This window comes from Amia ocellicauda, chromosome 3, assembly GCF_036373705.1.
Source record: "Amia ocellicauda isolate fAmiCal2 chromosome 3, fAmiCal2.hap1, whole genome shotgun sequence".
Lineage (NCBI taxonomy): Eukaryota > Metazoa > Chordata > Actinopteri > Amiiformes > Amiidae > Amia > Amia ocellicauda.
Window position 1 is genome coordinate 38,483,545 of NC_089852.1, and position 27,711 is coordinate 38,511,255.

Consider the following 27,711-nt stretch of genomic DNA (forward strand, 5'->3'; position numbering starts at 1 on the left):
GGGATGTAGGAGGAAAACATGTGAGACTTGTCAATGGTCGATAACATTACAAGAAACAATCGCATGAATGCAAATAAATCTTTCTGTTTTTCACATTATTCAGTAATATATTCAGTAATATTAAAATATTCTAAATAAACAAACAACATATATAATATAAACACTGTGATGAGATCATATTCAAATTAGATAATTATAATATGATTTGTGTAATTATGATTATGATTTCAATTATCTTTGAAAAATGTAATAATTATTCTCATTTCTTGCTCAACTGATTAATCAACATCGCAATAACAAATATGCATGTTTCTACATGTTCAACTTTATTTTTGTTATACTTCAACGCTACACTAGCTGGGAATCACTCTGCTAGGCTGAAGCATTACGTCATCTTTTTCCTGTCGTCATGATATCAACAGGCGGTTTGTGGTGCACTCTGGGAGTTGTAGTGCTCTTGATGCGAAACGCTCGACTGTGTTCTGCGCAGTGACTACGTCCCCCAGAGTGCTGCGCTGCAACACGGCGCTGCTGTGGGAGAAGATCGTCAATGTATAGGAACATTTTTTTAATCTCTGTTGCAATCTGAACTGCGGACGATTTAGTGCGTTTTGGGGGCTAAATCGAGTGGAGCGAAGGGGAGGGGAAAGTATATTTAGTATCTTAAGGAAAGCTTTTTTGTTAACGTAATAAAACCCTTAGTGAGCAACATGGAGAAACAATTACATCTAAATCGACTGTCTTCCAGACCTCCTGTACCAGGAGGAGGAGGTGGTTTTCAGTCAGGATCTAAAATGAGAATGGGGTGAGTTTTACAATGAAATTCATAAAGCAATGCTTATAACTGATGATTTGTTATTAGCCTACAAAGGAAAATGAATGTACAATAAATCTACCGTTGAACTTGCCGTTTGCATCTGCGATATTCTTCCGTGAGAATCGTTGTCAACTTGGCTGGTCGTCTACAATAATATTAAGTTAGCACAGCAATGCAATAATCATTGTTTCGTATCAAGTGTAATATTCGAGACGTAGTGCTAAAGAAAAACAACACAAAACACCTCTCGCAACAATCAGTTTGAATGCACTAATGATATTTTAAGTGTACTAGTATTAACTGCTGTGGAAATGGGTATGACAAGATGTGCATTTTATGTAGCCATGTAAATTGAAGAAACCCATCCCTCGATAATGTAATGGTTGTACTGTATACTTAATTAGTGTAGGATATTGAATACCATTCTTCTCATTCTTGATACTCCCTGTCTGTATGTAAATGTTGTAAAATTACCCCCAGTGTTGTGTATGAAATAACGAGGTTACAATGACCTAACACACAATACCTAATCTAAGGGGAGGGTCCATATTTTCATAATTAAAGCTGCAGTGACACACGTCGCCTTCAATCTTACCTTAAGCCTAACTTGCCTGTTTACTGCGATCACACACCCCTCTATGTACCTGTGAAGAACCTATTGGGATGTAGCCTCTTGCCGAAATGCACATTGTATTAACTGACCAGCTTGCTGCCCTTTCTAATTATTTTTCCACTTTTTAAGAGCACTACAGTCACATTAAATCAATCCATGTCATTAATTAAAACGACTGTGGACTTCAGAAAGCAAATGTGGTCATAATCTAACTACAATGTAATCCACTATGTTTGTTTTCACCTGGAATCTTTGGAACAGCGTTTAGTCCATGATGTACTTTCTGAACTAATGCATAGATTCACATAAGTTTGCGAAACTCCTGTAAGAAATGTGAATGTGGACTAACCAAACAAATGATGTGTTAAATGACCGGTCAAATCCGTGTCTTTTGAGCACTATAGATTGCCACATCTTACCCAAATTGAAAGAAGTTTGTCGCTGACAGCGTGTGTTCTGCAACTGTTTTACAGGCCTGGGAGAAAACGAGACTTTTCGCCTGTTCCTTGGAGCCAGTACTTTGAGAGTATGGAAGATGTGGAAGTTGAAGATGAAACCAGCAAGGATATATCCTCTTCCATCCAGTGAAATTGTTTAATTTGGGTGCTTGAAGTATTAATGAGAGGGTTGGGATATGCAAGATTCTGTGTGTGGTATTGTGTATTTGGGAGAGATTGCCTGGAAGTGTGTCATGTGACTTACAGATAATGTTTGATTAGACCTCTGAAAGCTACCTCTGGTTAAGGACCGTCAACTCTGACTCAGTCATATCAGTGTCAAGGCAGTGAATCGTACTGTAAGTAGGTTAATTTTCAAAGTTGCACGATTCCTCCCCATCAACTCAACATGGAGTGATCTTCAGTTCTTGAAATGAGGCTGTGGTTAAAATATGCTGCATTTCTCATTTTTTGTTCTTTGCAGAAACAGTATTATATCCATTGATTCATGTGATTGGTTTAAATGCATGTTAATAAGAGATCTTTTCTGTATACTGGTTACTGTATTCTTGGTTAGTGCTTCCCCCAATGCACACACACTTATGTCTTTAGTAGTTTGTAATAATTGTTGTATTTAAACTGTGCTGTTCTTTACCTGCTTGTCTGAGGCCTGTTTGGAGCCCTTAATTACATCACACACTTTTAGAATCTACAGAAGTGGTTCAGAAGGCCCGGTTCTGCTGCTGTTGCACGGCGGAGGACATTCGGCTCTGTCATGGGCAGTCTTCAGCGTAAGTCACAGCAAGCTGTCATTTTATATTTAATCAATTACATTTTCACCCTGTTAGGCTGCTTTCCAGGTAGTTTAATAACCTTGTGATTTCAGAGCGTACAACAAGAATGATTTGGTAATTAGGAAGGATCATGCACCCTAATCTAACTTGTACAATCTCAACAATGGTAACATTTGCCTAATTGCCACATATATTGTTCAATTCAACAAAAATAAATCTAATGATTTTGCTCGAAGATTTCTGTGTGGGGAACTTGTTACAGTGACGTGCCATGCAATGAGTCTATTTCTGGGCAGACGCTTTGGACCCAGATGAAAATGTGTTGGTCTAAGCAGAGTTATAGCAAGTCAGTCGGCCTACTCTGTTTGTGTGTATACAGTTTAATGTTTCCATTTGCTGGCTTGATCTGGTTTCCTCACTTTGATTTCAAGTATTACATATTTTGCCTGAGCACACTTTCTATCTGACCTATTAATAAAGAGAGTTTTGTTTCATAACTGATCTTGTTTTACTTTTTTTTTTTTTTCCTCCGGAGGAAATTAGGATCTTCGGTTGAGTGTTCTTGAAATTGTACGTGGCAATTAGATGGGGAAATAGCAGTTCATGTGCTCAAGGTTCCTTTTCGATAGACTGTGATTAATAAAAAGTAATCCAAATGTTTTTCTGTGTTTAGGCGGTGATATTTAACCGGATCAGCTGCAGGGTGGTGGCTATGGACCTAAGGGGACACGGTAAGAGATTTGGATTGTTTGAAGTTCCTGCCAGAGATTACTATCCTCTCTCTGTGGTGCCATTCTTTCAATAAAAATAATATAGTCCAAGTGCGTGGAACCCTGCTACTCGTGCCCAGATTGAGACATGTGTCCACCCCTACCTGGGAATACTGACAAGGACAGTTGGGAGCACCGATAGATTTGACTTCACTGGTCCCATACATGCAAGCTGAGCCAATTATGTGTTCCACAGCTGTAGAGTTGTAGAAAATTCATGAAAATACGTTTTTATTTTATTATAATTTGTAGTAGTAATAGTAGTATTCCACTTCTGAGAACAGCATGCTTTAATTGTTGAAATGACAGAGCAGGCTTTTATAAGAACATATAAAGTATAGTTCTCTTTAATTTTAAAATTGTTTTTCTTTCATAGGTGACACAAAAGTAAAAAATTGCGATGACCTTTCAGCAGAAACCATGGCCAAGTAAGTTATTGGCTTAAATATTTACTCAAAATTAACCTGATATTTAGGGTTGTCAAAAGAGAGTATTGACGCCACTTGATCTGACCACTGAAGCAGCAGGTGTAGACAGAAGCACCTTGTTAGCAGGCAATTACAGGAAAGCATTACGAGTTTTTATTGGCTTAATATTCTACAGTGATCTCCATTAGTTTCCTTTTAAGTTAGTATTGAAATACGTTTTTCAGTGATTAGAAGATATTTTCTGTAAATTCCCCAATATATATATAATTTTTTTTTTTTTGAGGAAGTGATACAAGCTGTTCAGTTCTGTACTCAGATAAAGTGATTTTTTTATTTTGAGAATGTCTGTCTGCTACACTGGCAAACACTGTTGTTGAATCTGCAAAATTATTTTAAAGGTCACAGAGACACCTCTAGCAAGCCAGGGAGATGCCAAGAAAGCCATCTGTTATTGATGTACCCTGATGGGATGCCTTGACTGTTGCCTTGTTTCATGTATTATCTTAACACAAAAAGGGGGGCTATGTTTCCACTAAATGGCAGGCCTTGAGAAAAGGGTAACAGTTCATTCATTCAAAGCTTACATAACAATGCATTTAGGTGTCTTTTTAATTCTCCCGTCTGCATGGATGAAAATGATCTGAATATTCAAAATAATATTGTGTGTAAAAAGCTTAATTTTGTATTTCCCAGGGACATTGGTAAGGTGGTTGAAGCACTGTATGGAGAAAATCCTCCACCAATCATGATGATCGGTCACAGCATGGGTGGTGCTATAGCCGTGCACACAGCAGCAGCCAATCACGTGCCATCCTTGCTCGGCCTTTGTGTGATCGATGTGGTGGAAGGTAATTTCAGTGACCTCTGTACTATTCTCTTGGGTGTTAGGGGGGTGGAGAGGAAGGAGTTTTTTTTTTTTTTTACTAGTTGGAGGGGTGGGCACTAATTAGATCTATTGCACTTTTTAAGTCTGTCAAAAATAATTAGAAATCAGCCTTTTCAGGTAGACGGATCACAATGCTGATGAACGATGCTTCTTATTTCTTATCTAGGGACCGCAATGGATGCTTTAAACAGTATGCAGAATTTCTTGCGGAGTCGACCAAAAACCTTCAAATCTGTGGAAAATGCCATCGAATGGAGGTGTGTTCTGAGAATTTGCAGATAATGGAATGGAAGAAAACTTGTAAAGAAATCTAAAAATCGATTAGTTTGTTTGTTATGTACATAAGAAAATGCATATTATCCCAATGTCTTCCATTTGGTTTCTTGCAGCGTGAAAAGTGGACAGATCAGGAACATCGAGTCTGCACGTGTGTCAATGATTGGACAAGTTAAAAAGTAAGTCTCTTTCAGCTCAGAGTTGAAGAAACATCTTTAATAAACAAGCTATTCTGATTGATCACACCTCATATTTGAGGCAAAATGTATAAAATAGTTAGACACCTTATTTTCATTTCTATACTGCATACCTTAAAGGTAATTTTTTGCAGGTGACTATTCAAATCAGCTGCTTTAAGACTTTTGATACATTTGATCATCAGTTCCTTTATTGTTGTTTTGGCATTTAACGGATATGCTTAAAGCAGTCTCTGTCTAAAGAAGAGGATCTGTGCTGTTTTCTCTGTAGGTGTGAGGATCCCCTGGATAGCCCTGCTATCTCCAAGAGCATCGTTGAGGGAATAATCGAGGAAGAGGAGGAGGAGGAAGAGGAGAGAGAGTCTAACAATAAAAGAAAGAAAGATGACGATCTGGAGGTAATGGTTAACTTCAGCAAATACAATAACAAGAAACCAATATAAGTTTCTAATTAATATTAGAAACTTTTATCCAGACTCATGTTGGCTTGGTTTTGCTAAAACCTGTGAACCAGTTAACCCTTTGGTTCTGTGGAGTTAGAGGGGTGAGGACCAGAGGGATGGATCAGTTCTGATTGAGACTGGTCTTCTCTTGCTCAGGTGAAGAAGGAGTGCCTGTACACATGGAGGATTGAGCTGGCCAACACAGAGAAGTACTGGGATGGCTGGTTCAGGGGGCTGTCCAGTCTCTTCCTCAGCTGCTCTGTTCCCAAACTGCTGCTGCTAGCAGGTAATGTGATAGTAAGGCTTTTATACTGGTAGGACTTGAGGCGTGTGATTTCAAATAAGCTTAAAGTTGACAGCTTTGTTGTCTATGGGTGGGGGGTGATGCTCTCAGATATACAAATGCTTATGTTCTTATACATTTAGAAATTATAGTGGGTGGGGGGGAAGCTGTCCCACAAACTGCAAAATTAATGTTTTAAAATTCTTAAGAATGTGGGGTATCTATGCTGAGTGTTTTAAAGTCTGTTTCATCGTTATAGGTGTTGACAGACTGGATAAAGATCTCACAATCGGACAGATGCAAGGTAAGGCAGTTCCGTCTTTGGCTGATTTAAACTGTGTTTAAACGTGGTTCTGACGTGAGGCAACAGGTGGTTACTGTGATGGATCTGAAATCAGTGATTAGCTGAAATAATATGCTGTAAATAATGCATTTATTTCGAAAAATGTCTGCTTCCTCCAGGAAAATTTCAGATGCAGGTCCTCCCTCAGTGTGGACATACGGTACATGAGGACGCCCCAGAAAAAGTAAGTGATGGTGCCTAAGCTGGAGGGACAAACCAGTATGAAACCATTTAGCATTACAGGATCAGCTCTCTTCAAATAGCATGTGCTGCCTCAATAGTCTAACCGTAAGAAGCTGAACTGTCACACAAGACAGTTTCATAGTTTCAGTTTTTCTTTAGCACTGTCATTTTTGTTCTGCATGATCTGTAGAATAAGAAAATACCTAGAATTATTAGATTATCATGAGTTAGCAATGCTGTTACTACAAGAATAAGCATGTGACCAAAACCAAAAAAGACACTTAATGGGCATTCTTTAAATTTAAATGTATTTCTATAATCACCAGGCTTTTAATCCATGCCACAGGACTGAGGAATGCTTTAACTTTGACAAGAGACAAAGTTAGTGGCTTCTTAACCTCTATACACCTCTACCTCGATATAACTCTATCTGATATAATGTGAATTTCAAAAATAACGTGGTAAAGCAAAAATGGTTTTGAAAGTAGAAACACAAAGCTGACGACATTTACAACATTTTAAAACTTTCACCCTGATCTTCATTGCAAGAAAACAACTTTCCTGCAATATTTAAAGTTTTATAATGTTGACAGTTTAAATCTGTTGATTACTTTGCCTTCATTTAAACCTTTTCTATAAGTAAAAACTCAGATCTCCAATTTTTTTTCAAACTATTTAATGGTTAATGGTTCATAGTACTTAATCTGCGTATATCAAAGTGGCCCATGCTCCTATTTGGTAAAATATCCAAATCATTTTTTACAACAAAGTGTAAGGATATGCAATTAAGTGCTTTCTGATATTTTATGTGAATTTAGCATTTTCCTCAGCATTACACGCAGACCAAATTATTGATGTTGATGAAACTCAGCCCACATGATTGCATTTAGCAGTGTTTAGTACCTGTTAATACACTATGTAGTATGTAGTAATTTTAATTAAAAAAAAAAAAAATGTAATTAACGAAAGGAGAAATAATTTAACCTTTGTAAAACAATTTATTTACTGCATACACCGTGTCAGTTCTAACAAAAACGATTTCCTGACTATTAATACCGGAAATGCTCAAGGCCAAAGCAGATTCGACAAAGTGGTTTCACCTGTAGCCGTAAGATGTTTTGGCTCCTGAGGACCGTGTTATATTGGGGTAGAGGTGTATTGGACTTTCTGGAGTTACTTAATTCAATATTAACTGGCCAGTGCCTTGAGAGGAGTCTCCTGAGACCACTATATACAATATAGGTTGTGGTTGTTATTCTTCTCAGATTTTGTGTTTCAGTAAATGTTCTTTCTTTCGTTTCCAGGTAGCTGAAGCTCTGGCAACATTTATGGTTCGTCACAAGTTCACAGAAGCCAAGGGGGGTTTCCAGTGGTAAGAGGTGCAGTTTTCCCATCAGTGAGCCTCTTTGTTGTTGTTATGTTAAGACTTACCGAGTCAGTTAAGACTTGGCCATAAGTGGAGGATGCTGCCTCCCAGCTGCAGCACCCCCCACTGGCAGAGAGAAAAATGGCATGGACACTGTGCTGACAGCTGACTTCTGCTTCCAATCAAATTTTGGGAATGCACTACTTCCAATCCCGTCCAATAATTCTTCATCCTCAAAATCCAGATTGTGACTTTCACCAACCTCCGCCATCTTGAGTGACAATACAAAGTGTAGGGGGAAGACTGGGAGGAGTAGCATAGGATATCATTGCCTATATGCATATATTTTTAATAATCCACTAGTGCAGTGGTTGATGTATTACATACATAAAGTGGAAAACTTCATGCTGTAAGAGCATTCACACACGTTTTCCAACAATGGATACATACACTGAGTGTATAAAACATTAGGAACACTTTCCTAATAATGAGATGCGCCCCCTTTTGTCTTCAGAACAGCATCAATGCAACGGGGCATGGCCTCAACAAGGTGTTGTAAGCGTTCCACAGGGTTGCTGGCCCATGTTAACTCCAATGCTTCCCACAGTTGTGTCAAGGTGGCTGGTAAGAGATCTCATCCCACAGATGCTCATTTGGAGTGAGATCTTGTGATTGGGCAGGCCACTGAGCTGAATTTACTGCCATGATTGTGGATCCATTCTTGGACAATCCTGATCTTGTGGCATGGGGCTTTATCCTGCTGAAAACTTCCATTAGCTGATGGATAGCAGGAAAATGGGATTCATCAGACCAGGCAATGTTTTTCCAGTTCTCCAGTGTCCAGTGTTTTTGTTCCTTAGCTCACTGCAATTGCAATTTCTTGTGTTTTGCTGAAAGTAGAACTTGGTTACTTCATAGGCAGCCATACCTGTACCCCGACTGTTGCTCTGCACGATTTGGGTCAGACTCCTGTGGTCTCTTTCATCAATGAGCCATTTTTGACCACTGGCCTGCCCTTGGCTGGATGTCCTTTAGGTTGTGGACTATCCTTGATACACACAGGCAACTGGTGAGTGTGAATAACCCAGCAGTGCTGCAGTTCTTGACACACTCAATCCAGTGTGCCTGGCACCTTCTACCATACCCCCTTCAAAGGCACTTAAATATTGTCTTGCCCATTTCCCTCTGAATGACTCCATGTCTCGGTTGTGTCATGACATCTTTCCTTAATCTGTCATCCTCCCTTTCATCCACACTGATTAAAGATCAATAAGGGATCATAGCTTTCACCTGTAATCTTTCTATTTTTCCTTGAATAAGTGGGTGTTCCAAATATTTTATACACTCCGTGTATTTTTCTGTACAACCTTTCTAGATTAACATTGTATTCCACATGGTAATAGAAAACATTATTTTTACCCCTCCTCTATTCAGTAGCTCACTCGGAGGTTATGATGATGTTGTTGTTGTTGTTGTTTTATTTTGAAATTCCTGAAATGAACTCCATTCTGCTGGGACATGGCCATATGAATGCCTATTTGATGAGTCCATTCAGAGCTCTGCTGTAAATTTAAACACTTGATAGTGCCATAGGGGGGCCTTATGTCTCACAGTTACAACATCAAGAAGAAACGAATGTCGAGCTATTCACTGTGTTTTACTTGTATCATAACTATGGTAGTCATATCAATGTTGTATTTAAAATAACTGATGCATCATGCCCATCCCTCTCCTTGCTTAATGTATTCTTCCACCACTTAATGGCTCTAAGGAGACAAACGCAAGTGGTAAAAGTTCCATACGGACTTTTATTTATTATTGTACAATACTGGAGATTTAATAGCTGGAGGAAAATTTTGGAAGCCCTTAATTATTGCCAACATTAACAAATAAACAAATTAATAAAAATACTTCTTACATGTCCTGCTAATTGTGATCTCCTTTGCCTTTGTTTCAGCGTGTTTCCAGCTTGCTAATAGCCTTCCTCACTGAATTACTGTGTAAATAACAAGCGCCAGAGGCCACTGTGACGTCCCTCATCAGACTAGTCTCCATTCAACAATAAAACAACCTACAAAAGGCAGTCATGATTTAGATGGGCAAACAAAAGGGCAGATATTTCAGCTACAGAATCTGCTTTGGCTTTTTTGTTTTTTGGTATTGTTATTATTATTAATGTAAATTGTACTACTGTAATATTACAAAGCAAAATACCTTTCTGTTGCCATGACCTTATTCAAGGTTTTGCCTTTTCAAGAATGCAGGGATTTCCTTTAGTTTTACCTTTTTTCATTTTTTCTGATTTCTGTGATGCCTTTTGCTGTTCTAGCCCTGGACTCTTGAGTGACTAGTATCATTGCCGGATTGTGTATCTCATGGTTGGTTTTTAAGAATAATAAAGTAAAAAAACTCCTGTAAGCAAATGTAGCAAACTTGATCCTCTTGGGCTTTCAATTGAAAAGCATATATTTTTACATGTACTTAAATTAACCATAAATAATCTGTTATGTTTACCACAAGGTGGCAGCATTGTTCTGTTCAATGTAGGGTTTCTTTATAAAAGGGAAATCCTTCTATCCATAAATTATATTAAAGCTTGTGACCAATACCATAAAACGCACGTTCAAGACCTGTTACCTGTTTGTTTTACATAATGTACTTTAACACATCAGTCAATATGCTAATTAAGGGGCAAACTACTCTATTTAATAGTTATTTAAAAGGTAAGGTGTTTTATGCAACATGCAATTTGTTTCCCAGATCGGAACAGTATTAATTTTGGCCCACTCTTTTGTTTAAATAATGTAACATAAAATGGAATTTCATTAAGTGTAACAATTAATGGTAACCAGAAACTGCAGTGAAAGTCTGTTCAAACTTTCATCTGTACCTGAAACAACTGGCCACAAGGTGTCAGTACATATCCAACAGCTAAACCCACAATCTGAAGCCCAAACTTTATCCTGTTCCATATATGAGGGACATGAACTAAAATTGTTTTAAAACTCAAAAAAAAACATTTAACTAACCAATATCTAGGAAGTAAGGACTTGGGATGCTTTTAAATATTTCCTGTTATATGCAGAGTCCTGTCTCCAGAATACTCAGAATGTATGCTTCCAATAGGTTGGAGAAAGGACCCACGAATGCTACACTAAACAACACACACTAGAAAAATAAGAATACATTTAAAAACTGAGTGAGCTTCAACTGAGCAGCACCAAGAAAGTTCTGGAAGAGAACTGCCCTTCTGACAGTGTCTCTGATTCTGACATCATCCTACACGGGAGTCACTGCTACAAGCTGCATGAGGGAGGGGATTGCTAAGGGCTCAGCTCTGTGCAGCCAAAATATCTCCCCTGCTGCCATATGAATCAGCGGTCTATGTACTGCACTGTCCGGAGGGAGCGGATGTTGTGTGTACACAGAAAATGTAAGAGGCAGTGTTCCACATTTCCCATGTGGTGCCACAAAAATATAGACACAGACAAAATGTAGCAGAGTTAATGACTGGTAAATAATAATAAAAACAAATTGTGAACGTCAAGAAAAATATTATAGACTGCTTCATCACTTTCCAGAATGTCATTTTGCCTAATAAAATATATTATCTCCTAGCTGATTAAATTAGAAACATTAGTCTTTGGTTTGAGAAATAATAAATTATGTGAAGATAAACTAAAATATCTGTCTCGTTGGCTGATCAATGCACAGAATAGCTGCCAATCCTCCAAAAAACAAAACAAAACAAAAAAACAAGAACAGTGCCAACTTTTATGAGAGAAAGTCCATATAAAGTTAATAATGGAAACATTTTTTCTTTTCTTTCAGACAGTATCCATGTCTGTGGCACCCACCATAATAATAATTTCCATTAAAGCCTCTCACTCCCGCAAAAAAAGTTCATAGTACAATTCAAAGTACAGCTGTTGCTGTCGTGGGTTAAATGGCAAATAGTCATCCTATTTCCATAGCAACCCAATAGAAACTCCAAACTTGTTCTGTAATTTCCTTTATAGTTCTGCTTTTTTAAATCCTCTGCAACTTTTCACTTTGCATTTCCAGGCTGACACAGTTGACTTCCAATTTTAATTACTCATATTTCTGAATGAAATTGAATCCAGGCAGAATTGTTTCCACTGTAAAGCAATTGATATGTTTCTACTTGTTCATGTTCAGGTAGTGTAATTCCCAGTGTACTATGTACAATCAAATATTCCTTTTGTATCATAATCTTCACGAAAGCTTTAAATTTATAGCCCTGCCTTTTATCTTCATATTGCACTACATGAAAGCAAGCTGTAGCTCCTAGCTAATGTGATAGGAAAGGGATAATGAAAGAAAATTAAATCAGGTGATATAATTAATCAATATCAAGAGACCAATTATCCTGGGAGCAGCGATACTACTGAGAATCTGGCAACGGCTGCGCTGCTTATGGAGAATTCACTTAGAAACAGAGGCAAGATGAACAGCGCTCGTCAGCTGGGGACGAGAAAATAATATTCAACGGTTTTTGCCAGAATTTTTGTAACAATTGGTCAAGATTATACCCTACTGTGGGATGTATCACATTGCAAAAACATATTTAATCAGAGATATTACAGTCACTACACTTGTAGCATATAGTTATCAATCCAATTTGGCATTGGTTAGCATCTCATTATAATTAATTTCAAGAGCTGTATTGCCAAATAGCATAACTTCATATTTTGAGCCTCGGCTTAAAAACAACTGATATTAAAAATTGACCTACAAAGTGTTTTGGCAGTTGCATTTAAAAATAAAGCAATTTTATTAATTTACATACATACATACAAAGAATTTATTTGAGAAGACAGTAATCCAGAACGTTATATTCCCTCCTTTTTTAATCAGCAGTGGTTCTCCGACTCATTCCATTGTTTCTGTGTAATTTACATGGAGGTTTCATTTCAGTGTTTCTGAACTAACGGAAATAATGAGCTCTATGGAAAAAGGGCTTGTAAAGGAGACAGGCAAACCAAACCCAGACCTCTTGGTCTGTATCCAGGAGCTGTGAGCAGAGTTAATCTTGGGTATGAACAGCTCCTGGCAATGAAATCATCATTTCAAAAGCAGTGTGTGTCAGCATTACTGCTGGAAGGAGGGAACTACGAGAGGGGCGCTATGGAGGGTTATGATTGTTACCTGCTGCTTGTACTTGCATCATAATTTCAGTATACTGTGGAGCATTTTAGCTGCCAAAAAGTGGGAGCAACTCAAACCGTCATTGCATTTGATGGTCCATAACTAGTGCTAATGTGGGTCTAGGAAACAAACCCTAATAGCGAAATACAGTGAACCATCCAGAATACTTGTGACTCAATCCAACTTCATATTAATAGTAAAATAGTCCAAAAACTTAAAAATGTATATATGTGTGTATTGGTTTTAAGTTGGGCAGATTGATACAAAAAAATTAAAATGGTACAGAAAGGGTTAAAATGTTTACATGAAAGTATCGTTTTTTTGGCTCTTCTACTTTCAAAGGACTTTCAAAGCTACAAAAACCTTGTTCTATCAGCTGTGAAGCCCCAACCCTATCACCTCCTCTGGTCAATATGTCAGAATAAGGCCTCCTTTTATTCCTGGGGAACAATCGGGGACCATAGTTTAGGAATGCAACAGAGTACAAAGCCCTCCTGTCAGGAGAGTAATCTGTTTTTGAGCGCCCGTGGTTGCTCTGTCATAGAAGTAGCGTGTCAAAAACGTGGAATAATAGCTTTCAGAGCTGCGGGCAGGGATTTTCTCTCTATCTCCGGCTGTCACTCTTTCAGGAATGTCAGCCCTAGAGACACACCGACTGAAACGCCCCTTTAGTTGCCCCAGAAAATGGCCCTTCTTCTCACTGATTGTTAAATCTTTATCTGTCCTAAATTTATGACCTACTCCTACTACTCCTACCACATTTTGTAATGGTTTTCCTCCTGCAGAGTATTATTGCACTAAATCCATAACTTTTGATACAGATTTATATTATACTGTCTGGAAAACCACAGTGCAGATGTTTTTTCCATTACAGGGGAACATGCATGTTACAAACCATGACAAGACGCATTAATAACTTAAAAAGGGTGGACTGTTGGGATTAATAAAAATGAAAAAAAGTAAAGTAGAGAAAGGCAAGAAACCACCCTGCCACCCAGGCAAGACACTTAAATGGCAGAACAAGCACAGAATATTCCTGAGATTGTACACAGTTTTAGACAATAAACACGATGATCCCAATCCCAATGAGAGCACCGAATGTAATACTGCTACACTTAAATACAGTTTACGTTCTCTTCACTGTCTGTTTTTGTCAAGGCACTGAAACACTGAGCAATTCGCCATAAATGTAGTTTCCTGCAACTCAGTAACAGATGTCACTATAGTATTTATTCTGTTTTATGCTGTATTCATTTTTTATGATTATTGTCTATGAGGAACTCAAAAAAGAACCAGAAAAAAATCATGATTCAGCTAAGCTAATCCCTACACATGCAGTTTGTTTTCAAAAGTGCAGAATGTTGCTTAGGACAAACTGCCTCAACAAATTAATTGAAATCACACCAGGCACTGACAGTAGAGCCCTCCCCAGCTGGAGAGTGAGCCGGATTGCAAAGACGCTCCTTCCCCTCCCTCCCCTCCCTCTGAGTGCCGAGGCTTGCCTGCTTGGCTGGCAGCCAATTCCCCCTCCAGTCCTATCCAGACAGCCCCTCTTCCAGCAGGCCCCTCCAATCAGCATGGCAGTCTTGTCCGAAGCCGTGTCCTCCCCCCTCCCCCGTTCCCACACAGCTCCAGCTCTAAGGATGGTTCTTGTACTCCAACCGGTCCCACCGCCTCCCAGTCTCCTCCTCACTCGTCTGGATTGGAGCCGCAGCGTCTCTGGAACTCCTGGCCGTGCTCATGTACCCACTTGTTGGCCACTGGAGGAATAGAGAAGGCAGGGAGATGAGCTCCAACGGAGACAGAGACAAAGACAGACAACAGCTGCTATGGAGACACTCAGACTTGGTTTCAATCAAGGAGCACATAAATGGACAGTTTACTTTTGATTAAAGCTTTTGTTTAAACAGGCTTCTTAAATTTAATGTATTTATTTGTTTATAAAGAAGAAAAATATATGTGTTGGTAAAATACCCAAAGTATTAACACATAACATATAATGCTATGTAGCAAGAGTGTGATCTTGTAAAATATTTTTTCAACTAAAATAATTATAGTATATAATTCTCCACAGTATACATAATGAAGAACACTAGGGGCCACAGTTCAAGAGAATAGGCACAGAGCAGAAGTAGTGCACATTTTGTACATCAGAAGGCAGCAACCCTGCCTATCCATGTTGTCCAGAGCTGGGCTGACTCTTATCCACACAGTCTAGTTGTAATAGACCCAGATGTTTACTGAGCAGTCATAATGTTTCTGCAGTAAGACACAGCTGCTGCTGGCTCCTGTTTCAAAGCAGTGCACAAAAGACGTTCAGGCATTTTAATGGAAGAGGATCTCACTCTCCAATATGGGGAAATGTTTTATAAATGTTGGAAACAGACATTTATTTAGTTTTCTCCACTGGTTTATTTCCAGATAAACTGTGCTGTGCATTAGCAGTTATACACCTGAGTGGCACACATGTTTTTTCCATCATATTCTACCAGGCCCCCAGAAAGAAGTACACAAAATAAGTAAAAGGCACAAGAGAAAGAAAACATCTTGTATTCATGGACGGAATCTATAATATTTTTTGGTATTTATACTCATATAAACAAAAAATGTTCAAACCACTTATTACGTGTAATGTAGACAGTGATATATAGCATGAATTAACTCTGTAGTCCATATACAAAACAATTGTAAATTTAACATTATGATATTTACACGATTTCTCAATTTTATAAAAACAGTGAAAACATAGGAGTTGAACGTTTAAGTTTGTTATCTCTGTTTTTAATAACACTGATGAAATAATGTAATATCACCAGGGTTAATTAACATCTACCTGTATGTGGACTCGATGTTTAATTCCCTTTTGGGGTTGACTAATTCTATAGCTGTCATTTAAAAAGTTAGAAAACTAGCCTAGTCTTGATTCAGACTGTTTTCATACTCCCTCAGTTACCTTTTTAAACTTCAATGGGATTGCTTTTATGCATAACAAAAAAAAATCTATGCTTTCAGAAAGTTCTCAATTTGAATGGACACATGGTCTCAGAGGTCACAAGGTTTTCAACATCAAGATGATTACGCTTATGTATAACATTCACAGATGTGGAATAACTCCTTACACAGCATAATAACTTACCCCACTTATCTCCAACCAGGACTGGGCAGCCAGCGTGGAGAGTGTCCCCGTTGCCTTGACCATTCCTGTGCAGATTCCACCAGAACAGGGCTGCGTTCTGCAATACCAAAAGCATGGTTACCCAGTGTGCAAGATTGTCTGTTAAACAGAGGAGCAGGACTTCCTGAAAGCAGTCTAAAAAAAATAATGTTTTAAGCAGTTGAAATTGAGGGGAAATGATAGATGCACACAATGGATACTCAAATCATTGTTCCTTTGCAACCCTAATTTTAGTGCACACTGCCATGTGGGTTTCAGAGGTCACAAGGTTAATCCCAGGGGTAGCCCATTTCCTGATATAAACACATATTCTGTACACATATTGTATCCAGATGGACTCTTAGAAGGTTAGAACAATGCAGCTGGGGACAGGACTGTGTACCAAGAATGTACCTGAACTCCCAAATAAATCCGAAATTCCCAAATCAAATTTGTTGGTGATCGACATTTTTCTTAATGGTTTAGTGTAAGATGGAAGAATTCTTTCTTCACAACAAGTTTGTTTCAGTTCTTCACATATTAAGAAGAGAGACAATTGTATCTTTACCTTAACTACTGGAACACTGAAGTTGGCATAGATAAAGGCTGTTGATCCACCTGCTTCCACAGAGCTGAGCTGACAATAAAAACAGGGGATTTAGGGTTGTTTTATTCTCATTTAATATGGCTGAAATATGCTGGAATCTACACAAAGCACACAAAACAGTAAAACAGCTCTTTTTGTGGCCTTGGGCTGATTAACATCAAAATGGTCGAATACTGTATTTCTTATGTACTGTCTACTTTGCACTTTTTTCGTTTTATTACAGCCAGCAAGCTTATTAATATACATTGACCCCTTTTTAATTTTGCATTTCTGACAGGCATCAAAACAATACATCTAAAGGTGGCTGATACCCTGTTCTCTCCATTTAAATTTGACCTCCATATCACGGAGAGGATTTCCCACTTACATAGATCATAAATGTTGCCACGCGATTCCCGGATTTGAGCTTGTACAGTGGACTGGAATCCGACTAGTTTTAAAGAACAAAAAGAGAAATCAAACACAAATGCGAGACAATGAATTTTTTTAGCCATGAATGTTCAAATGTGAACTCAATGCTAAAGAATTGTGGTGTCTAGATGCTTGGTTCACTCACCGTGGCATGGTCGAAATGAGGCTCATAGTGTCCACCAATCCCATAATTCACCACCTGGAGGTATTCTGCATATGGAACCTGCAGGTTGAGCCCGGTCAGCGCTGTGATGCGCAGGTCCAGCTTCCCCACCACAGGGTGCGCTGTGTCCTTCAGCCAAGCACTGTAATCACATCATACATTATAGGGAATGGATCCCGGAGGAAACCTATGAGTCTTCAGATGTACATTTCACCTGAACCCTCAGCTACTGAATGGACTCTGACCTGCTTAATTGACCTTTCAATAAGCTTTTTCCTCTTTCAGTTGGACACATATTGTTCTCATAAACAATAAAATTCCTTCAATTAAGGTGGCAATTGACAATCAAGCAAGCAAGAGGCAGGACCTGGGTTCACAATTCCTTGAAGTAACAACTGGGTTAAAATATTTCAATCTTGGGAGTGTCAATGCCTTGTGGAACACTGTATTTCAAGTATGTAAATGGTTTCTATAAACAGATTTTAAGACCTTTATAATTACAGAGCCCCGTTTACTTTTACAGGCTGTTTTCATCCTGCTTTGTAATAATTTTTATAGTGCAACAACAGGGACTTAACCAGAGCTTCTGGGTAGTGTTCATTATTGAGAGGTTCAAAACTACCTTCATTCCACAGACAGCGTGTGTATAATTTATAGACCCTCTAATAATATGGAAATAGGGATAGAGCAGGGGGGAGTTCCAGATGGCTGAGTTTTAAGATGCTCTCATTAAGGTGCTGATCTTACTACTCTTTTTAATTTGGCAAGAAAAGAGACTTGAGTGTTAACATGAATGGCATAGATGCAATTTACGGAGCAAGCTCTGCCTTGAAACAGCTGAAGGAGTTCTCGTCTGTGTAGAGCTAACTGCCTTGAACTGGATTTTAATGTCAGTCTTTACCAGGCACTTGAGACAGGACAGAGACAAAGCAGGATTTGCAGTGTTAGTTCCCTAAAATTGCTGGCTCCTTTCCTCATGGATGACTTTGACCCCGTTCACATTTGAGATTTAGGCTGGCCCAGGGCTGGGTGAAAGCTAGTCCAGCTTTTTGACCTGGCCTAAATCTTTTGACCCGGCCGAAAGGCAACCTAACTGTGAATATGAACGTGCCGGGCCCTGGGCCGGTGGAACGCACAAGTAAACACAGGCACCAAAAAAGCTTACACGACTTCATAAGACAAACAGTATTTTCTCTATATTGTTTGAATGTCATATCGATCTATAGCCTTAAATGTATTGATACATTTTGCTAGCTTACATGTTTATATATATATAAAAAAAAGTATAGGCTAAGTAATGAGTTATGATGTAAACAGTTCAAACTACTCGGTCAATTAAAATAAAAGTGTGTGTAGCTGGTAAACTTGCTATTGTTTATTCTTCTTCGACAAAGTATGATTGAAGTCTGAAATTCAACAGTATACCATTTTCAGGTATAAAACGCATTGTAAAATTGTGAACGGGACCTAGTAACATTCACTTATCTGAATTTTGTATTAAAACGATACAGATTTAACCGAAGCAGGTTTCAATTCAAATCAATGCATTTTAAAATGAGGCCAGCTGTTTACTATGCAATCCGACATGCAGTTATGTTGAGCTGAGCAGTACAATTACAAATGCCAGCTTCGGAGGTAACAACTGGGACGATGCAGAAATTAAAGCACTGTTTACGCACTGTGTACGAGCACTGCTGTCTATGAGGATATAACTAAAGAAGCAATCAGTCTTCTTTCGATGGGTATCAATCATTCGCCAGACCAAGTTAAAAGGAAAATAAAAATGCAAAGATCAGACTTTAAAAATGACAACAAACAGAGTGGAGTCCAGAGAAAAAGTTGCAAGTTTTTCCGAGGAACTCTGAGAAGAAATACTGAGCAGCAGCTTGGATTGCATTGGACAGATAGACCTGCAGCGAACAGCACCTAAGAGACATCACTTTTGAAGTACTACTACTAATATATTATATACTGTATGTAATACACATTTTCAGATTATAAATCTCAATAGGCTATTGATAACTTATGCATACGAATTGTGATTTAATGTAGATGTCCTACTAAATGTGCTTCGCTTTTGGGTGAATTGTATAACAGCACTTTGAACCGAAGACAGACATTTGAAAAGGGAAATATTTTAATTTGATTCCCCATTGAACCAGCACATTTTAAAATTATATTACAAAGCTTTGGCTGCAAAGGGTTAAGATTACTTTCAAATAAAATATAGAACCAATCAATAGCCTACATATATCAATATTAATAAGTTGTGATTATAAATACAGCTGTAAGCATACCTAATGTCATGCATAACTGGTTTGTTTGAGCAGATTTGTTTAATTCCCGCCATGCATTTCTTTTAGGTCTCCTTTCAGCTGCATATGTGAACGCACTTAGGCCTCCTAAAACCTCAACTGTGAATGGGGTCAGTAAAAAAGCCGGACTAAATCTGAGGTGGCCAAGGGCCGGCCTAATAAGTGTGAACGGGGTCAAGACATCTAGAGCAGCAAGTCAAGTTCCTGTGCAGGAGAGTTGATGTCTATGTTTGTCCAGTGATACATTTATTTATTTTTTTCCAAATACCATCATCATCCAGTCCATTTTAGGTTTAGAAGAAGTGTTATGAGGGCTTGGCGAGGCCCTGCTGTCTGCATTAATTATTTATTGTACCTCTTACTGATGCGGTAGTCCGCTGTGGCCTGCTTATCGCCGGAAGCCACCACAGATCGCCTCAGCTGAAGGATTGAGAAAGAGAGTGAGACAAGACGACTTAGATGTATAATTAAGAAATTTGCATTACAATTGTTAGTTGTCACAGTGTGCTCATACGCTTCCATATCTCACACATATTTAACTTCCAGGCTTGTGTGGTGACGTTTCTGCAATTTAGGAGTAGCAGGCTGACAGCATTAAGCACTGAACTGTTAGCAAAATGGAAACTATCAAATATTTGATCTGCATTAAAGTCTACCAGGTTCCAAACATCTAGAGCCTAGACCGCTAATATCAGACTCTGTGAGCCAAAAAAAGAGTGGAATAAATGATAAGACCTTAATTCAGAGCCAAGCAAACCCAAACGTGAATTACGCAGTGTCTGGTTTTAATTAGATGGCCTAATAAGGTCAGATTTTGCATGCACAATTTAATAAACAGAGAATTTCATTTATAAAGTGAAAAGTGGGAGAAACAAAACATTTAGAAACTGCAGGTTTATACTAGCAGATGAGGGGATTTGTTTTGTGGTGCAGATTCTACACCAATCCACCGGAAGAACAGACTCATTCCGGTGTTTGGAATCTGATGGCTTATTTTCCATTAGATGATGGTAACACTCACAGAGAGTATAATCACGGAATAAAAGTTACTTAACCAAGGAATGTCAGCTGTTACTCTATATTTGGCAGAATCTTTGGAACCAGATAAAATAATCTTTGTTGTAGTAATTAATCCATGGGAAATGTTACATTTTCTAGGTAAGAGTTCCCACATTACTTCAGAAGGCAATGCCTGAAGCTGGAATCACCTCACACCTCCCCCATGCTTCTTTACAACTTGCCCGGAGCTCTAAATGTAATCTGATATCTGCTGGCATGCCTTTCCATTGTTGCCCCCCAGGCCAAATATGTGCGTGGTCAAGAAAGCAGTGTCAAATAGCAAGAATAACATAACAGTCACAGAAGAGCTTCCTCCCAAACAGTTAAAGCGAATGACACAGTGAGTACAATTCAAGCAGTCTATGACAAAGTCAAATCAGAAATTGTAAATGAGAAGACTTTAATTTTTCTTCTCTTCATAGATATCTTGACAGTGTAAATGCCAGTCAATTATTTCTGTCATTAGGGGTGAACCTTGTGTCTGAAAGATCAAAAAAGCTCAAGATTATTTGAAATGTTGTGATATGGTTCCTGTGCTGATTTCTGCATGTCTGCTCATACTCAGCTCATACTCAAACAAAGTCAACTAGTTTGAATACACGTTACACAATCTCAGACTGGATTTGGCGAGTTGCTGAAAATTATGCTAAAGTATCTCGATTCAGACCAACAACTGATGCCCCCAGTGCAACAGTATCTCTGGTCTGTAACTGAATTTAAGGCTGTTTGGCTGCCAGTTTAATCACAGCTCTCCCTGATATCCCAGGAAGAAACTAACACCTGACCGATAGCCTGAATGCCCGCTCTAAACAGACCCGATTCAAAACGTTAAAAATTGGAAACTTCCTAAAATAAACAGAAGCTTAACTGTGCTGCCAAGGCAAATAAACGAACTGCCCCTGCAAACTGCAAACTACAAATGTCAGCTGCATATTGCATATCACCTAAATAGGAATCAATACTCCAAAGCTGCTTTTTTAAAAATAATATTGTCTCACAAGTAAGAGACTTTTGTTCTAGATGCCAAAGAAGCAGTTAGGCACTGTACAAATGATGTGTAAATCAAAAAATGATCTAGCCTTTCTCATTGTGTCAAACAGTGTGCGTTCCTTTCTCTTTTCTCTGATCTACTCTGAACCATTGCCAGTCATGCACTTATACTTCGGAATGTGCTCCACTGTTAGGAACTGTCTGATGAATGGAAGTATTAGTGTAATGATCTAATTTTATTTTTTAATGAGTGACTCACAGGGACTGGGACTGTTCAGTATTAACATCAAGATTGCATCACCTCTGACTACCAGTACTTCTGGTACCTCCTGAAAGCTAAGCTAAAGTTGTCAATCAAGAAACAAAGCCTTCAGTAGATATACAGTGTGAACTTACTCCAGGTTGAGCCGATTCCTTGATGCTCTCTGCCTCCAAGTCACTGACGAAGCTGTGATACAAAACCACATATGGCTGGAGGCTGAGGACCTCTCGTCTCATTGGCTTGAGGATCAGACTTGAGTCACCATTAGTAAAATAATCACAGAAGAGCCTGGGGTTTTCATAATGTCTTGGCTGAAACAAGAGGCAGTATATGAACTTCATTATTATGTCGAAATAAAATATGTGTTTAATTTTTTTTTTTCCCGCAAATGCTAAAGTTAAGCCTGAAGACTTTCCACCACAGCTTTAAAAACAACTTCCAATTCAAAAAAGTTTTAAACTTTAAACTAAAGTTTTAAACTAAAGAAAAAAAATAAAAGGTAAAAAAAAGTATTCCTACAGCTGAACTGGGTATCTAGTTTGCATGTTCATTTTAAAAACAAAAGGAGATATTTAATACTCCTCCCCCACAAAGACGGCAACAAAACAGTATGTTAAAGACTGAAAGACTTTATATAAAAATCCTAGGAGTATCAGCTAAGATAATAAAAAGGAAAACTGTCCAATAATGCCATATTACAACCGTAATTGCTCAATCCACTGCATTAACAAAGGGAAACAAAGTGAAAAGCATGTGTTTTTTACCTGTGATCCCAAGGTCTGACACAGCCATTCATAGGTGTTTCTGGTCTGCAGATACGTGGTGTTAGGTCTCTGTAGTACAACTTCACGGATATCTATAGCTGGAGACGCCGAGAGGAGCTTCTCATACTTTTCAATGTTTCGGTAAACCCGTTTGTTTGAAGGATCTGAGACAAAAACACATTTAATAATACTGTTCAACAAATTAAATCCCTGTCAGACTCCAAACAAAAGGAAAGACTAAAAGGACAGAAGTGATGCTAAACACAAAAGCACACCTCTGAGCAGTTACAATCTTTATTCTGGATAACTATTGTCAAGGGTGTTTTAAAAAAAAAACACCTTATAGCAGAAGCATTAAGGACCCATAAGCTGCATTACACAGTGCTATACGTATCACATATCACTTCTGACAGGCAGCAACCCTGAGAGGACTGGACCTATCAGTTAGAAGTTTAAAAGCTCCCCATGATGTGAACAGTTAAAGCAGCAAGTGGTGATGTAGGGCACTAGGCTATAATAATGTGCTATTCCCTCCATAGATCATCATGTGCAAAATGGTGAGGGGGGAAAAAAAGTGAGTATTTTCCAAATCTTCTTCAGATGCGGAACCTGACCAGCAAATCAAGTAACTTCTACCAAATATGCAATTCATTGGATGTGAGGTTAAACTATATATCAAGAAAGTTCCACACAATTGTCTTCTGCAAAATACAAAAAACAGCTGTTACTGTATGCTTTGCTTTAACATTTTCAATATATTCATATAAAGCTTACCATAGTGCAGGAGCTCCTGGGAGAGAGTCAGAGCATAGGAGACGTTTCCTGTCTGAAACGAAATAAGAAAAACGAAGAGCTGAGCGTCTCTAGCAAAGACACTCAATAGAAGAGCTCTTTATGTCTCTATGTGTGAGGTCTCCTCTGGGATTGACTGGACGTGTTCTCCTTTTGCATGATCCTATATTGTCATTCCACGTATCTCTAGCCTCAGAGGGCACCAACAATACTCCCACAGGAAAAGTCTTCAGAAGTGCAAATCAAACAGCAAAAATCACAAGATTTGTATTTATTTATGTATTTATTTTTTTAACTAGACATGCCTTAGTTATCAGATTTTTTTTTGTGCACACTTGTGAATTTTAATATCATTGCAGAGCACTGCAGGAATGCGAGAAATGTGTTCTGCTGCCCAATTTTTTTTTTCCAATTGGGGTTGTGGTTTGTGAGAGTCACACTGATAAACTGAAAGGCATCACTTGTCTGTAATCTTATTTAAGCCACAACCCTGGTCAAAATGTAGCAATGTGTTATGATAAATGCAATGTCAAAATGTCTCTGTGAAAGTCAGAGAGAGGCAGTAATGACAGAGACACAGAATCACAGAGGAGAAGAACACAGAGGACATGAGAGAGAGACAGAGAGAGACCTGAAGAGGGGTATAAAAATGAAAGAGGTAGAGGGAAATACAGATAGGTGTTACCTTGAAGTGAGAGAAGGCCAAGTGGTCCAGAGTGTCCTCCAGGTTCCCCTCATCCTCAAGGATCCAGGCACCCTGCACGCCACGAAAGAGATGGGCTGCCTCTTCCAGCCACTGCACCGAGTGATAGTAATCCTCCATCTCATACGCCACCTGACACACCAGGACAGACAAGAGGGTGTCAGTGTCAGTACACTGGAGACTGAATTGTCCTTCTCAACAAAAAAATTAAAACCACCATCTCTGCACAGAAGTACCAGCCAACTGCCAAGCCAGATGTTTCCTACTGTGAAATTAGGACCCCTTAATGCGGCCAGAAACACTTTTAGCACACCTTCCCAAAGAAACCCACTAACATAAAGTACAGAGAATTAATTCTCAGTTACCGGGCTTTATCAATAGATCACAGCATTATCTAGCATGAAGACCTGTAGTGAAATACATTGGAGACAAGCCCCAAGCTCAAAAAGCCAATTTCTACAGTAAAACAATGGACATCACATGTGATAGCATCTCATTAGAGCTGAGACATTCAGTGCTGCTGATGGCCCACCTTCCCTACTTGGAAACAGTCATCTCCAGACAGGTGGATGGAGATGGCTGGTCTGTAAATGTCCACCATCTGGCCTGCAGTGACTCTCTGAAAGTGTCCGTTCACAAGGCCCCCCACACGGAGAGAGTACACATCCTGGAGCCTCATCAAGCCCTTGGCAGCCCCCTCCACATCCTCAAACTTCGGCCGCTGACTCTCTTCTTGCTCAAAGGCTGACCTGAAGGCTTGAAGAAGTGGAAAAAGACAGGTGAAAAAAAAAGATGTATTAATGTGCATATTTATTTATTAAGCGTTTTCTGCTTTCAAGTCTAATGCATTAAAAAAGATTAATAAAACAGGTATTCCTCCATTGAACATCAGTTAGGAAGAGGAGAACAGTTTTGCTGCAACACTAACCTTGAAATAATCATTTAAGAACTTCAGTTTAAACTAAGCTGTTCTCATTTATTTTTAACTGCCATTTCAGCCCTTTAAACTACTTCCTGTGTATGGGGGGAGATAAGGTCTCTGAGCCAGGGTGCTCAAGCCTCCTTGAATAATATTAAGGCAGATATTTTAACATTGCATATCGTTGCTTCCATTCTAATGTAATGTAGTATTACAATTCCAAATAAAGATTAAGAACATCATTTAGTTATTACTATATTCTGTATAACAACTGTATTCTGTATTGAGTGGATATTCATGAAATGCTTTAAAAAGATCAACAAAAAATATTAAAAGAAAAAACAAACATGAATAAATAGAACCGTTTTCATAAAATGGCTTCAGGTTGTTAGTGTGCCAGTCCTTGAAAGCCATATGATAAAACCTACTGAGTTGGACACCCTACTCCATGCAGATCCAGTAAGAGCAGCTTATGCCTAATGTGGATGAGTAACTGTTACCTTGGGAGTTCTCTTGGGCTTCGTTGCTGTAGACCACATTGAGCCACTCAGACTGTAGTCTCTTAATCAGTGTATACGCCACCAGGGGGTTAGCCATTGCGGTCACTGAGCTGTGGTATACATGACTGTGCAAACCAGACACCTTTTCATAGAACCTGAAACAAAATGGGACATATGAATCAACCCCAATAGAGCAACACTTGGTCCACTGAGTGATTTCAGAGTGCTTGACATGTATTTACAGTGTAATATGATATTAAGTAACAGTCTTGATTGATTGACTAACCACAGTCTGATACAATTATTCATGTTACCACCTGTTATCTAATTACAGCTGTCAATAACTGAGGAGTTGTCAATAATAGTTTTCCTTTTGGAAGGATGTTGGGATGGTCAGCAATTAAAAGGAAACTGTCTGTGCTATTATTTCACACAGTTTAGGACCCTACTCAACACATTTAAACATGGCTTTTTCCATATGCAAATAGAAATAAAAGTTGAGAACATTGTAACATTTGTAAAGAAGAACAAATGGTTATAAAAAATAATGAAACAAACACAGCAGCTATACGTTACAGATGCTGGGGGAAAGGGTTATGAATACTCAGATTGAAAACAGTCCTGAATATGTGTCAAGCATTTTTACAACCACATCTGTCTGAGGAAATTAATAACTGTTTTGGGGGAGCTGTTTATTTTGTATTGTGTGATGTCACAGTCAATTATGTCTTCTTGTTGAATACCACAGGGACCCAGCCCACTGCTCCTCACCAAGGGATTTTGAGTGAATGCAACAAGAATTCAGGAAACTGATGACACATGCTGCTAGGCTGGTCAAAACTGGCTTATCCAGGTCTGTTCAATGGGAAAAGGAGATACCAAACCAAAAAGGGGGTGAAAACTGCAAATACACGGGTGAATTTCCAGGAATGGAACAAAGATTTATGGAACAAAATATAACTTGTTGGATCTTTCTCCTTTGTTTCATGTAAAAACATAACTTTGTTTAGTTTAATTGTTTGAAAGGTTTTCCTTTGTACCATAATGATTTGAAGGAAACTCTGTAAATAAACTCCAAGCTGGTTTGCTGCCCCCCTCCCCCGAACCATTTGACAAAAAGCAACAATAGGCAACCCACACAAGCTGCAGAGTTTGGGGTGGTCCAAGAATAATGCAACACTTATGTACCCTGCCAGGCACATTAAAGATCATCTTCATTTGTGGAAAACAAATTACAATACAGAAGACATTAGTATAGGATTATGGGCGTTCAGTTTTACCATCAAACAGATAAAAAGCCCCCCTAGTGTCCAAATAACTGAAACACTACAGTTAGCTGCATATAATATTATTATTAATAATAATATGACATTTATCATATACGAAAAAAGATAGGTCTTTTGGTAGTAAAATGTGCAGAATTGATAGGCTAGTTGGATCTCTGCAATTAGCATCTCTAAGACTATGCCAATATAATTTAAAATAAACAGTTTACTATTTTATTTCCCTCTATTACTTTACACAATGAATTCATGTAGCACCTACCTCTTGACGTCGTTCAATCTTAGTGATTCATCTTCAATGTAGGTCCTTAAATGGGTCAGAAGCTCCTTTTCCGCAGCAAAAGCTCGTTGCACATTCTCCACAGAAGTGTACATTTCACTGAGAGACGGAGGCAACAGAGTCAGGATCATAAGTGCCACAACACTGAGCATTTCCAGACATGTAACTATTCCACCCAATCTGACATGCAGACGGTAAATCATTTTCACAAGTAAAAACACATGTGCAGCTTAATTGAATATATATTGTCGCACTTTTGCTTCGTTAAATTCAAAATTAGGAATGCACGGGCGTCGTTACAGGCACCATCTCCCATGCTGGATTCACAAACTTTAAATTGCGGAGCTTCACAGTATAATCCCACATCCAGTGCCGGGCGCACAGCGCGGCCCCGTTCAGAAACTTGAGCTCAGGCGTGAGAAATCCCGGTCGACATGGTGTAGCGCAGATTCCCGCAGTTCTGCGCAGATTTGCAGAATCCCACCGATCCTATTGGTGGAGCAG

General features: G+C 38.7%; 2 protein-coding genes across 4 annotated transcripts; one reads left to right on the forward strand and one right to left on the reverse strand.

Moving 5' to 3' along the window:
- Positions 1-488: 488 nt before the first annotated feature.
- On the forward strand, positions 489-10,467 carry ppme1 (protein phosphatase methylesterase 1). 2 transcript variants are annotated; one of them, XM_066699366.1, is made up of 14 exons: positions 489-805; positions 1,904-1,997; positions 2,566-2,658; positions 3,335-3,392; positions 3,808-3,859; positions 4,553-4,707; positions 4,912-5,002; positions 5,135-5,200; positions 5,490-5,616; positions 5,818-5,947; positions 6,204-6,248; positions 6,407-6,471; positions 6,797-6,851; positions 7,775-7,842. In XM_066699366.1, the coding sequence occupies exons 1-14, from the start codon at positions 711-713 to the stop codon at positions 7,780-7,782; spliced, it is 1,134 nt and encodes a 377-aa protein (XP_066555463.1). In that variant the 5' UTR covers positions 489-710; the 3' UTR covers positions 7,783-7,842. The 2 variants fall into 2 exon arrangements, with proteins under 2 accessions (XP_066555463.1, XP_066555462.1); XM_066699365.1 differs by lacking the exon at positions 6,797-6,851 and adding an exon at positions 9,794-10,467 and having other exon boundaries at positions 490-805.
- Positions 10,468-12,607: 2,140 nt separating this feature from the next.
- Positions 12,608-27,607, reverse strand: p4ha3 (prolyl 4-hydroxylase, alpha polypeptide III). 2 transcript variants are annotated; one of them, XM_066699363.1, is made up of 13 exons: positions 27,190-27,607; positions 25,645-25,799; positions 24,767-24,981; positions 24,208-24,357; positions 23,505-23,556; positions 22,731-22,894; positions 22,101-22,277; positions 20,011-20,075; positions 17,323-17,482; positions 17,134-17,196; positions 16,728-16,796; positions 16,142-16,238; positions 12,608-14,765 (listed from the first exon to the last, which is right to left on the reverse strand). In XM_066699363.1, exons 1-13 carry the CDS (start codon positions 27,408-27,410, stop codon positions 14,695-14,697), a joined length of 1,659 nt encoding a protein of 552 aa, XP_066555460.1. In that variant the 5' UTR covers positions 27,411-27,607; the 3' UTR covers positions 12,608-14,694. The 2 variants fall into 2 exon arrangements, with proteins under 2 accessions (XP_066555460.1, XP_066555459.1); XM_066699362.1 differs by having other exon boundaries at positions 24,758-24,981; positions 27,190-27,605.
- Positions 27,608-27,711: the final 104 nt, after the last annotated feature.

What these genes read in the sequence shown, in the direction of transcription:
- ppme1 (XM_066699365.1), top strand. Translation starts at nt 711, where the DNA reads ATGGAGAAACAATTACATCTAAATCGACTGTCTTCCAGACCTCCTGTA. An exon ending in TATGGACCTAAGGGGACACG is followed by an intron (nt 3,393 to 3,807) that starts GTAAGAGATTTG and finishes TTTCTTTCATAG; the next exon opens with GTGACACAAAAGTAAAAAAT. An exon ending in ATGATTGGACAAGTTAAAAA is followed by an intron (nt 5,201 to 5,489) that starts GTAAGTCTCTTT and finishes TTTTCTCTGTAG; the next exon opens with GTGTGAGGATCCCCTGGATA.
- p4ha3 (XM_066699362.1), bottom strand. Translation starts at nt 27,410, where the DNA reads ATGATTTACCGTCTGCATGTCAGATTGGGTGGAATAGTTACATGTCTG. An exon ending in AGATTGAACGACGTCAAGAG is followed by an intron (nt 25,800 to 27,189) that starts GTAGGTGCTACA and finishes ATTTTGTTTCAG; the next exon opens with GTTCTATGAAAAGGTGTCTG. An exon ending in GTCAGACCTTGGGATCACAG is followed by an intron (nt 22,278 to 22,730) that starts GTAAAAAACACA and finishes CTCTTGTTTCAG; the next exon opens with CCAAGACATTATGAAAACCC.